General features: G+C 42.1%; 1 protein-coding gene and 1 long non-coding RNA gene across 7 annotated transcripts in view; both read left to right on the top strand.

The window, feature by feature from the left end:
* Positions 1 to 13,168, top strand: part of LOC122458852 — a 523,493-nt gene that overhangs the window by 247,651 nt on the left and 262,674 nt on the right. The gene's annotated exons all lie outside the window — the stretch shown is intronic.
* COL15A1 (collagen type XV alpha 1 chain) overlaps positions 1 to 13,168 on the top strand; it is a 293,396-nt gene that overhangs the window by 142,297 nt on the left and 137,931 nt on the right. For all 6 annotated transcript variants that reach the window (XM_043508544.1, XM_038392464.2, XM_043508545.1 and 3 more), the window contains 2 exons: positions 9,626 to 9,772; positions 10,353 to 10,379. In XM_043508544.1, the coding sequence (XP_043364479.1) occupies positions 9,626 to 9,772; positions 10,353 to 10,379 (174 nt within the window). The remainder of the gene's footprint in view (positions 1 to 9,625; positions 9,773 to 10,352; positions 10,380 to 13,168) is intronic.

The raw sequence follows: 13,168 nt of genomic DNA, 5'->3' as shown, positions 1-13,168 counted from the left end.
AAAGAAAAATAAAAGTTTGTGTTTTAAATTTAAAATTTTCCTAAAAAATATCAATAAATGATTATCAGCCAAGAATAAGAGATGTAATTACAAATGCATTTCAATTTCCTCATTGGTCGAAATGTCAAAGACTGCTAAACTAACTTTACTGTTTTTCCCTGCGATCTTTTTCATTTGCCCATTCAATATAAACTCTGTCCAGATCTATCAGTCCTCCATCCAGCTGGTAACTCTTAATACACATCAGCATGTCCAAATGATCTACTTGTAAACAATTACGTAGTTTGTTTTTTAGAGTGTTCATTAAGCTAAAGCCACACTCACAGTCTGCACTTGATGCTAAGAATGTTCCTCCAATATCCATCAAGTTTGCAAGATCCTGAAACTGTTCATTCTGGTGAGCAAATATCACCATATACGGGAAACTTAAAACCAATTGGCTTTTGATTCTTTCGGCTACTGCAAACTTGAACTCATTGTACTGACTGACTATAACAATCTCTTCAGCAAGAAAGTCTTTATATTTTGAACATAGGGATTTGACCTGATGAATTCCAAAATTGAAGTCACACTTAACTATTGCTGCACAATCAAAAGCAGACCACTCCTGGACTTACTCCTCTGGAAACCTGTCTGCCAAATGTGCACACAAGATGTTTATGAAAGTTATTATGGAACTGGTATCAATTTCATTATTTTCTTGAGAGCATATCTAAGAGAGCCTTAACTTTGTCATTCCATAAGACTGAATCTCCAAGGTACTGTCTTCTGATCTTGTTCAGTTTACCTCGGGCAAGGTGAAATGCTTCAAGAGGTGTGTCATAAATTTAAAGGGAAGGGTAGACACCTTTAAAATTCCTCCTGGCCAGAGGAAAAACCCTTTCAGCTGTAAAGGGTTAAGAAGCTAGGATAACCTCGCTGGCACCTGACTAAACTGACCAATGAGGAGACAAGATACTTTCAAAAGCTGGGGGGAGGGAAAAACAAAGCGTCTCTCTCTGTGTCTGTGTGATGCTTTTGTCGGGGACAGAACAGGAATGGAGTCTTAGAACTTAGTAAGTAATCTAGCTAGATATGTGTTAGATTCTGATTTCTTTAAATGGCTGAGAAAATAAGCTGTGCTGGAGGGAATGGATATTCCTGTTTTTGTGTCTTTTTGTAACTTAAGGTTTTGCCTAGAGGGATTCTCTACGTTTTGAATCTGATTACCCTGTAAGGTATTTACCATCCTGATTTTACACAGGTGATTCTTTTTACTTTTTCTTCTATTAAAATTCTTCTTTTAAGAAACTGAATGCTTTTTCATTGTTCTTAAGATCCAGGAGTTCGGGTCTGTGGTCACCAAATGCAAATTGGTGAGGATTTTTATCAAACCTTCCCCAGAAAGGGAGGGTGTAACGTTTGGGAGGATTTTGTGGGGGGAAAGACGTTTCCAAATGGACTCTTTCCTAATATTAATAATACCGGTTAGACGTTTGGTGGTGGCAGTAAAGTCCAAGGGCAAAAGATAAAACAGTTTGTACCTTGGGGAAGTTTTAACCTAAACTGGTAAAAGTAAGCTTAGGAGGTTTTCATGCAGGTCCCCACATCTGTACCTTAGAGTTCAGAGTGGGGAAGGAACCCTGACAAGATGTAAGGCCCCATTTCTGGAGCAGTGTGGATAGTGAAGCCAATCTCTGACAAAACATCCATTCAAAACTTCTAATGTTATTTGGTATTCCATGGTATTCAGCTTTTTGTGGCAGTATTTAGAAACTGGATCAGTATCTTTTGTCTTGCTCAAAATATTCCAGAAGAGGATTATAGTTGCAAATAATTGCTCAAAGTGCAGAGATAACCAGCACACTTCATTGAGTGGCCAGAAAGCCACTGACTCGCATTCAGAAGCATCCACTATTTCCTGAACTTTGTATTTTCTCCTGGATGACCGACAGAACACTGTGTAGTTCTCATTAAGGTTTTGATGTCTCTTATGAGCTTGACCTCTTTCCATGCATCGGAAATCCCCTAGTCTTCCCAGTGTGTAACGCAATGTTGCTTGACTAAGTGTGGAATATCACGTTTCAGCTGAGCTGCCACGCTATTGAGTTTGCCCAACATCACGGAGGGACCATCAGATGTGAACATCACCATTTTCAATCAGTCATTTTCGTTAGATCAAGTTGGTGTTTTTTATAAGCACTACTGAAACAGCATCACATTCTTACAATTGTAATAGTCCACCAAACAAAGTTTTATAGTCTGCAGAATTTATGGATCTATATTTAAAGTAGAGCATCAAGTATCTGTTAATGGATATATCAGTGCTTTCATCAGCAGCTAGAGTATGAAACATTGCTGATGCTATTTCATGCATGAGGTCATTTTGGACAATGCAGTTGCTAAGTTCAAGAAATTCAAAAGCATAATTTTTACTTCTCCCTCTCGCTGGTCTGCGCACATACTTTTCCATATGGTCATTAATATCCTGAACAGAAAGCACTGAGCTGTTCATTTTAATAGCCAGCACCACGTTGTCAGCAAGTACCTTGATTTCTTCTCTGTTTGAGTGCTTGCTTTCAAGATTAATTTGCCTCCTCTGCTTTTCAGCTGGACTTTCAAGAATCATGGTAAGCAACCCGCTCCCTAAGGAAGGGTTTTTGTTTCTAAGTCTTGTTACACCATCTATATGAGGCTTATTTGACAGATGACGCTTTAAGAAATCCAACTTCCATCCATCGTTCCACATTCTTCCTGTTGAAAATTCTCCCGGAGCTCTGCCATCTCAACAATATACACAAACCACTCCGTTGTCCTCATCTTTATGTGAATATTTCATGAAGTTTAACAGGCATTACACTATGTGACTTTGGTATAACCGTCTCTATAGTCTCATCCAGATTTAAATGAAGTCACTGTTCTTTTATGCTTTAGACCTCTAGACAATGACATTTTGGGATTGATTTTTTACCAGATTGGTTTATTTAAAATTAATGCTTTTATTATATGGCTACTATTTCAACAGTGTGACTCGACAAAAGGGCAAACGGGAGATCATTCAGATCATGATACTGGAGGTTTGTGCATAGCTCCGATCATGTCCATGTATCTGCGGCAAAAAAATGCCAGAAAATGGTAAAACATCACGAGTAAATGGGTAAAACATCACGAGTAAATGTATAAAGTCCAATGCCTTTGAAAGATTTCAAACACGAAAACAACACTTACCTTTGTTCATTTCTGGGAAATCTTTGCAGTTCCTTAGCAACTACAGCCAGGCATTTTGATTTATTCACACGTACTTGAGTTTGTACACAGCCAAATGAACAGACTACAAGGAGATGTGTGGGTCCCCCCACCCGACCGTCCCAACATGATCAATGTTCCACATTCGAATTGCAGGCGGGGAGGGGTATGATTCATTGCGCTCCTTCCCTTCCCCCCCTTGCCAGCTAGTAGAATCTCTGTTGATAGATGGCGGGCGAACAATGTCAAAAGTCACCCGTAAATAGGGTGACCGGATGGCAAGAGTGAAATATCAGGACATATTGGGTGAGCAGGGGTGGGGTGGGGGGGAGAGAGAAGAGAACCACACAGCTCCCCTGCCCTGCACCCCCTGAACCCACTATGCCCACAACCCCCCACATTTGACTCAAATGCACAGTGCTGTGCATACCACCACCCCTGCCCAGCGCTCCACGCCCACAGCCCCACCACAGCTGCCCAGCACCCCACACAGAACCCCCCTCGCTAGTTTCCCAATAAACACAGATTTCTTCTCCCTCCCTCCCAGTGCCCTTCCCCACAACCCCTCCACCACAACTAAACAATGTCCCACACAGACCCCACTGCCCAGCGTCCTGACACACACAGATCTCCCCCACTGTCCAGCACCCCCCAACAGGCCCCCACTGCCTAGCACTCCAAAACACACAAACCTCCCCCACTGCCCAGCGCCCTCCACATTCTCTCAGCCCAGCACCCCCCCACACATCTCCCAGACACTTACCATCACACCCTGCCCGCTTCCCTGGCCACACTCACCAGCCCTGCTGGGATGTCTCTGGCTCCTAGGGTCACAGCAGCAGGGGAACGGGATCTCCGCTCTCCATGTGCTGTGCCCGCCACAAGTGCAAGCTCCGTGGCTCCCATTGGGGAAAAGTGCCAGTGGGAGCTGCCAGAGCCGCAGAGTGGGGCTTACAGGCGCCAGCAACACGCAGAGACCGTAAGAACCAGCAGATCCCTTTGGGTCTTAGGGTTGGATCTGGTCGGGGGCACAAGGATATTTTGCGCTGTAGGCAAAACTTACACCTTGCACCCTCCCCATCATCCCCCTGGGTCAGGGGGCAATCTGGGCTCAGCTGTGTCCTCTGCAGGCCCCCCACCCCTACAGGACAGGGGCACGGAGCCCTCGTGCATCACCACCTCCTGCCCCAGCGGAACACGGGCATGGAGCCCTCACACGCCACCCCATCCCAAGCGCTTTTAGAGCGGTCAAAGGGTGTCCTGATCGATGTGCGGTCAGGACGTGAGACAAATGTGTGCACAGTGTTTCCCCGTGGTTTAGAATCGGTGTGCCTGCGCACACATGCACACAGCTTAGAGGGAACAGTGCTTCCAATCATTTGGTACAGAGGCTGTTTTAAACAATAAGTTACATAGCACAGTTAGGAGCTCTGCAATTTCATATCTGAGTTTGTTCAGAACTCTTTGATTAATACCATCTGATCCTGGTAACTTATTACTGTTTAATTTATCAATTTGTTCTGAAACCTCCTCTACTGACACTTCAGTGTGGGACAGTTCCTCAGATTTGTCACCGAAAAAGAATGGGTCAGGTGTGGGAATATTCCTCATCCTCTTCAGTGAAGACCAATGCAAAGAATTAATTTAACTTCTCTGCAATGGCCTTATTGTCCTTGAGTGCTCCTTTAGCACCTTGTTCATCCGTGATTGTTTGGCAGGCTTCTTGCTTTCCATGTACTTACACATTTTTTTGCTGTTAGTTTTTGAGTCTTTTGCAAGTTGCTCTTCAAATTCTTTTTTGACCTGACTAATTATACTTTTACACTTGACTTGCCAACGTTTATGCTCCTTTCTGTTTTCCTCAGTAGGATTTGACTTCCAATTTTTAAAGGATGCCTTTTTGCCTCTATCCACTCCATTCACTTTGTTGTTTAGCCATTGTGGCCCTTTTTTGGTCGTCTTACTATGTTTTTTAATTTGGAGTATACATTTAATTTGAGCCTCTCTTATAGTGTTTATAGTGAGATGCTTTAGATAATTTAATGGCAAATTAGGGACCAGAAATATCTGTAAATTCCTTGAATGCTGTGGTGTTCTAGTTCTGTTGGTCCCAGGATATTATAGAGACAAGATGGGTGAGGTAATATCTTTTATTGACCCAACAATTTCCCAGCCCTGAAGCAGAGCTCTGTGTAAACTCAAAGCTTCTCTCTCTCACCAACATAAGTTGGTCCAATAAAAGATATTACCTCACCCACCTTGTCTCTGTAAGTCCCTTGTAAAGCATTGGGAATAATCACACAATTATTGGGAATAAACACACAATCTATCAGTCATAACAACTGGCAAAAATAATCCCTTTTTGGGCAGAAACTTTCAGGGCTGGATTGCACCTGACCCTGCAGAGGAAGATAAGGGGGGAAGAGAGTACAAGGATCCTTCCTCTCACCTCTTTGTGGCTCAGGTAAGGCCAGGAACAATGACAGCCCTGACAATCTCCTGAACACAAGGACTGCTCCAGCCTAAAACCGCTGCCAATGCTAGCTTCCCCAAAAGAGACAGGGCCCTGATTATGTGTGGCAGAGCTGGTCCCTCATGATGGGGAGGAATGAACATATTACACCCAGTCTTGGACTGTGGCAGCTGTTGTGCTCACACAAGGCCTTGTGCCTGCTTGATTTGTATGCAATTATGTTGCTTCAAATATCATGTAAAGCTGGAAAACAAATTGGGTGCTCTTAGCCTAAAATGCCATGAATCAGAAGGATATTTCATCCTCTAGTTGACCCGTGTAGCTGGTTACCTGCAAGTCCTCTTCAACATACTGCCAAATATTTACATATTCTTAGTAGCTTTATTAATCACCAAACCCTTACCCATTAGATTAATATTGTTCCTTTCCTTGTACTTACCTTTGTAGCTCCAACTTTAAGTTCTCCGCTTCATTCTTACTTTGCTCTGTCATGATTTGAAATTGCAGTACATCAGTGCTGATCTCAGCTGTCAGCAAAACATACAGAGTGGAAGTTTAATCTTGAAGTTGTGTGTTTCAATTGGACATTTACCATTGCTAAGGCTAAGATTTTGTCATGGTTATTTTTAGTAAAAGTCACGCACAGGTCACGGGCAATAAAGAAAAGTTCTCAGACGCCGTGTCCTCTCTGTGACACCCTTAGCCGCTTGCCCAAGGCATTCCCCTTCCCCCGCATGAGGCTGTCACCCGTCGCTGGAACCTTTCAGGGGTCCCCCTGTTTCAGGAACCCTGCCAGGGCCCCGCTGGCCGCCAGGTCCAGAGTCCTGCCCTCCCTGGGGCTGAAGCAGAGAATGTCACAGAGGTCTCTGGAGGTCATGGATTCTGTGACTTCCATGACTCCCGTGACATAAACGTAGCTTAACCATTGGTTTTTATGCTTTTACATGCTTTTCATGTCAGTCCTAGTGCTTGTTGTGACAGATTATAATGAATGGTGAAAGAGGAGCTTGACGATAGGCAATGCAAGCCGGGTACGTGGATTTACATAAGGTTTAGAATTTATTTAAGAACTTACAAATATAATTCCTCCAAAACTTTCACTTCCTATGACTCAAACAGTATATACAACTTCTAATTCATAGACTTTAGGGCCAAAAGGGATAATTGTGTCTGACCTCTTGCATAACGCTAGCCATAGAACCTCACACATAATCTCTGCAGCAAGTCCATAATGTCTAGTATATCTTTTAAAAATATATATCCTTTCTTGATTTGAAAAAATGTGAGAAGCTTCTTAAGCCTCTCACTGTAATGCATCTTTGCCAGACTGCAGGTAATTCTTGTAGCCTTTGTTTACTCTTTCTAATTTTTAAACATCCTTTTTTATGTGTGAACACCAGAACTGGACCCAGGATTCCAGTAATGGTCTCACTTATGCTGCATACAAAGGTAATGCCATCTCCCTACTTCTAATGATATTCCCCTGCTTATAGATCCAAGGATTGTGTTCACCCTTTTAGCTATAGGATCACACTGGAAGCTCATGTTCATCTTTTATGTACCATACCCGCCTAAGTCCTTGCCAGGACACACTCCCTCATCCTATAAAAGTGATCTACATTTTTAGTTCCTAGATATATAACCTTCAATTTGGCTGTTTTAGAACACATGATGTTCCAATAAGCCTACCTTACCAAGCCATCCAGGTCAGCCTGTATAACTGATCTGTCTCCACAGTTATTTACCACTCCACCAATTTTTGTTTTACCTGCAAATGTTACTAGTAATGAGATATATTTTCTTCTAGAGCATTGAGAAAGATATTGAACAGCACTGGGCTGAGAACAGATCCCTGCAGGATCCAACTAGAAGGGCCTTCCTTGGATGGCAATTCCATATTTACAATTATGTTTTGAGGAGTTTTTAATTGATTTAATGTGGGCTACATTGAGTTTTATGAATGTCATGTGGGACTAAGTCAAAAGCCTTACAGAAATCTAAGTATCTTATGTCAATACACTTACAGTTACCAACAAACTTGTAATCTCATTCAAAAACAAAGTAAAGTTTGTCCAAGAGGATTTATTTTCCATAAAATCATGTTGATTGGTATTAATTATGCTACCATCTTTTAATCCTTTACTGATTACATCCCGTATCAGCCTTTCCATGATTTTGTCCAGGACTGATGTCAGGCTAATCTGTCTGTAGTTTCCTAAGTCTTCCCATTTACCCTTTTAAAATATTGGCATGGCATTAGCTCTTTTCTAGTCCTGTGGTACATCCTTAGTCTTCCAAGATCTGTTAAAAATCGATGCTAATGGTTCAGAGAGTTGCTTGGCCAATTATTTTAATACTCTTTGACACGACTTATCTGGTCTTATAGATTTTTAAAAGTTTAACTAATTGTTGTTTAACATCCTCCCTAGTTACTGAAAGAACAGAAAGATATGCTTACATCATCCTGCTTTTTTCCAAATACAGAACAAAAATAATTATTGAATACTTCTGCCTTTTCTATTGCATGATTGACAGTTTTACCATTCATCTGGTTTTGGACCAATACCATTGGTAGGATTTAGTTTGTTTCTGATATATGTAAAGAACTAGTTTTTATTGTCTGTGAGAGGGTGTTCTGGTGCTTTGTGGGGTATATACTTTAGGAGAGGATTCTATACTCTATACAACTCATTGTTTTGTGTGTGATGTGATTAGGGGAGTGAAGGTGATACAAATGGAATATGAAAGATCATCTTGTCTTGTGGGGGACATTTTATTTTTCTGTGTGAGCTGCAGCATTTGGTTTGTGTGTGTGTTTTTGTTTGTTTGAATTCCATTCTGGCTCTCTTCTGGGAATCAAAAGGGCATCAAAGATTCCTGACACCTGGGAATCAGTTGGATTGCCTTAACCACCAATTGGCCAGAAAGACAGGGACTAATTGTCCTGGTTTAAGCCTCACCTGACCTCTAACAAAATCTACAGAATCTAGAGCCAATCAGGAACAGAGAGGGGCCAGATAATAGTTCTCCTGTCTGTGAAAGGGGCAATTCAAATATTGGAAGCTATTGGCTTCCTGCTTCTGGATGGTGGGGCTAAAACCTTGGAAGATTGCGGGCTAGAAAACCCCAGCTAAGGAACTGAATTCTGCCTTTGTTTGTTTTGTTTTGGTATGTGTCCTCCCATCTTAGGGGAGGACAAATAAAACTCTTATTCCACCTTTAAGAGGGAGATAGAGCATGCCTATGACTTTTTTTTTAAATAGAAGTTAGACCCACTGCTTGGGATGTTCTTTTGATATTGTCCTTTACCCTGCTGGTCATTGATGCCTTTAGCCTCCCTTATCAATTGTCTGTATTTATTAACTTCTGATTTGTACTCATTACTATCAGCTTCCTACTTTTTTCCATATATGTGATGATGGCTGCTTTCACTTCACTTCACTTACCAGGTTGATTTTTTTTTAACCAAAGAAGCCTTATTTTATGACCGCTGAACTGGGATGAGGCAAGGATGTTGGATTTTTTTGGGGTGCAAAACAGAGCATTCTTAAATAACTGCCCATTATTATTAACATTTTTATGTTTAAATTCTCCTCCCACTCAGTTTTGTGTGGGAAACTGGCTTTTTTAAAGCACCAAATGTATATGTTGCTGGTTGGGGACTATATTCTGTCTGCACATAACTGGTGAAATTAGGTCATGACCACTTATACCCAGGCAATCATCCCATTTTAGTTGAATGATCAATTCGTCTTGATTAGTCAGAACAAGGTTTAATACCCTGATTTGGTTGTAATATATGTTTGTACAGTGCCTAGCACAAATGGGCCCCAAACTGGTGTGAGGTCTGTAAGTACAATGGCAATATATGTTAAAATAATAGAAAGAAAATAATAAAACCTATTATTGTATATTTTACATTCTTAGGGCCAAAAAGGTGAGAGAGGCGAAAAAGGAGAGCAAGGGCCACAAGGGCCACCAGGACCACCAGGAAAGTCAGAACTAGAAGAAATGCAGACAGGGATTCAAGGACCCCCTGGGCCCCTAGGAAAACCTGGGCGAGACGGTGAACCTGTGAGTACTGCATCTCTGATGAAGCCACACAAATCATCTAGAGAGACCAATATTCATTTATCACACACAGGTGAAGGGCTGATTCTCTACTGCCTTGCACCCTGTGTAGTCAAAGTGGGTGTTTAATCATACCACATCAAAATGGTAGTCCTTTGAACATGTGTCAATCGTTCTACAAGGTGCCTGACCATGGTGATACCGGCCCAAAGGGTGTAAAACAGCACAATTGCTGAGGCATCAGCCAAGCTCCTCAAGAATGGCACTTGCATTTTGAAAAATGTTGGATGGACAGGTTGGGTAGCTCCCAAGAAGCATGGTTTATGTATCCCATGTAGGCTGCAGCTTCTGGATACACAGAATGTGTTATACTTCACTCTCTCCTTGATGACAAATACATGCCCCCTGTTAAATACGTATAAAAATAGTGCACGTGGTAACATAATACAGATCCCAATTCTGTTTTGATATTTTGTCACGGCATGAAATGCTGGCCATTAAGATGCAGTTACTTGTTTTTATCCCTCTTCTTCTACTTTATACATGTTCTATGTACCTTTCTAAAATGGCTGTTTTCTTTTAGGGCATTCCTGGTAAAGATGGCTTGCCAGTAAGTACCTTTTTCATGCATGTTTTAGTTCACTGAAGAGAAAGAAACCTAGCATGTCTTTGCCAGACTGACACTCAGCTAAGTTTGATCTTAAGCGATACAATGCTATTTTGCAACCCTGTTCTCAGGAGGCAGCTTTGGTAAACTGCTGCACTATGTTATAATAAAAAGCAAGAAGACTGAAATGTTTCAAAGTGCATCACAGGCATTTGGTACAGACGCCTACCAGACAGGTGACCAGCCTTGACTGACCATGGGTCTGTTTCACATGTACATTACCATGTTTCTAAAGTGATAGATTTCAGAAATCCTGGAGTCTTTCTTCTGTTTTGTGAATACTGTTTAAGATTGGCAAATAGCTTGAACTAACTCCTTCACCATGACTTATGGCTGTAAAGCTGTATTTGTAACCATTATGTAAACAAAGGGATGCATTGCAGCCTTCAGTTTCCCAGCTGCTTCTCCCTTCAGTCCCTTTCTTCTAGGCCTTAATAGGGTGTCAGCCTATAGGATCTTGTGTAGCTAGTGATGAAGGGCTCTCCTGCTGATTCACACTGGCTGCCAGACCAGGTGGGCACTTTGTGCTCCAACCCAGGTTTACACAAGAGCTCTCTCAAGGGAGAGGGAACTAGAAGGAAGAAGAGAGGAGCCCTGCACAGACCAACCCTTTGAGAAGCCAAGCTCTGGCAGGAAGTTGTGTTTGCTGCTATTTAAGTTAGTACAAAGGAAACCCCAAGAAGAGGATATACTTGGACCCTTTTCAGTGTATGTACTGTGTTAAGAGCAAGGTGAGAACAACATCTGATTACCCGCCCTAAACTACTGCACTCACCCAACTCCCAGCTGCTTCCCCATCTCCTATTCCTAACCTTAGCTGGTACAATCCTTCTTCCACAGCTCCCATCTGCCTTCCCCACCCCACTCCTCTGTGTCCTCAACTCTGTCACATTAACTGACCCACACCCTCTGCCCTCACTCCCTGGCTCCAACCTGCCCACAGCTACCACATACCCCTGATCACCACTGCTCCTCTGCCCATTTCCCACCTCCTCAATTGACCTCTTGCTCCTCCCTCCCCTGACTCAAACCTGTCTCCCAGCTCCTGAAACCCACCCCACTCCCACATTACATTGTCCCAGTGCATTTTTCATCTGCTGTTGTTTGGTGTGATCTTCCATGTTCAGGTGTTTCCCAATGGCTTCTCATCTGTGTCATTCTGTCAACCTTCCCCGGTGCTCCCAGGTCTCTGGCTTCTCTCCTAGCTGCCACATTCCATCCACTCTCCCAGAGTCAAGTGTCCCCCAACTCTCTTCTCAGCTATTGTGACCCATCTGCCCTCTGCAAAGCTCTAGTGTGACGCATCTTCCAGCTACACTACCTACATGACTTTTCTATTTTCCCACTCCCCACCCTCTTGCTATATTTTCCCTACTTCCTCTCATCTGGATGGGGATATCATCTACCTTATGCACCCTGTCCCCTTCCAGAAATCTCCCACACAAATGCTAAAAACTTTGTCTGTTCCTGCCCTCTGTATACACTCCTCTGGGGAGGATCACATTTTTATAATAGTCAATACAAATAATCCAGTGGTGAGGGGGTTAAATATTCAGCCCAACAGGTAAGCAAATGCTTCATCTTTCCACAAATCTCTGTTCATACTCCATCCTCAAAGAAATCTAGTTATTATTGCACAAGGTCAATTCATGTTTCAGAGAAATGATTTATCATTAGAAAAGCTGTACCAGCAGAAGAAGCTGACCTTTTCAGCTTTGCACTATGCTTTCTTGCTCTTAGCATTTTAACTGTAAGCAGAACACATTTTTTAAACAAAAGCAATGACAAAATGTTCTGTGGAAAATGCTTCAATTATATAAAGTAATTAAGAATTTTATTTCTGCAGGAGCAATACTTTAAACACTCTGCATGTTTGGATATGTTTTTCTTTTACAGTTCTCTGTGGTATAAAGAGTCGTATTTCCTTCTTTAGCAATCTTGTTGCAGCTTTACTTATGTTCTGAAACCATTTTTTCTGTGTGCAGTTAGGCCCCTATCCTGCTAATACTTTCACACACACTCAACTATGCTACTGTGATCAATCACATTGAAATCAATGTACCATTCGCAGTAGTGCAGGAAAGCCCATGTGCAAGTATTTGCAGGGTTGGGGCCTGAATGCGTAAAAAGCATTTTGCCATAACTATTTAATCACCAGAGAAATCAATATTAATCACAAAGAAAAAAATGAAATCCTGTGCGTACATTTGATTCTTACTGCATCTAGTTCATAGGTCTTTACAGTTAGCACAGTGCTATCATGATTAGACTCTGACAGTGGATATGATTAACACACACCATTGTTCAGATTCCTTGGAGAAAAAGGTCACAAATGAACATAAATCTGAGCTTCATTCTCCTCTGGATTTCGGTTAGCTGGCTAATTCATTGCACTTAATAGCCTTATCCTGCACCACTTAAAATCAATGGGAACTTTGTTATAGACTTCAATGAGGAAAGGCTCAAGCCTTATATAGAACACAGAATCTGCATATTGTACTGGGGAGAAAATACACCATGGGATAGGAGTGTTATTTGGGGTTTGGGAGTTGACATTTATTAGAACCCTGAAGGTTAAAAGGAAACTTGAGGCCTAATACTGCAAGGTACTAGGTAGTTTCCGTGAGACACTTAGCACCCATTGAACTCAATGGAAATTGAGGGTGCTCAGCATCTTGCAGGATGGCGCTCTAATGATTCCAGTAGGAGATGAGTGCAGTCAGCACCTCATG

Source organism: Dermochelys coriacea, chromosome 2 (assembly GCF_009764565.3).
Source record: "Dermochelys coriacea isolate rDerCor1 chromosome 2, rDerCor1.pri.v4, whole genome shotgun sequence".
In the NCBI taxonomy this organism is placed as follows: Eukaryota; Metazoa; Chordata; order Testudines; family Dermochelyidae; genus Dermochelys; species Dermochelys coriacea.
Note: the sequence above shows the minus strand (reverse complement) of the source record. Positions and strands in the feature narration are given on the sequence as shown.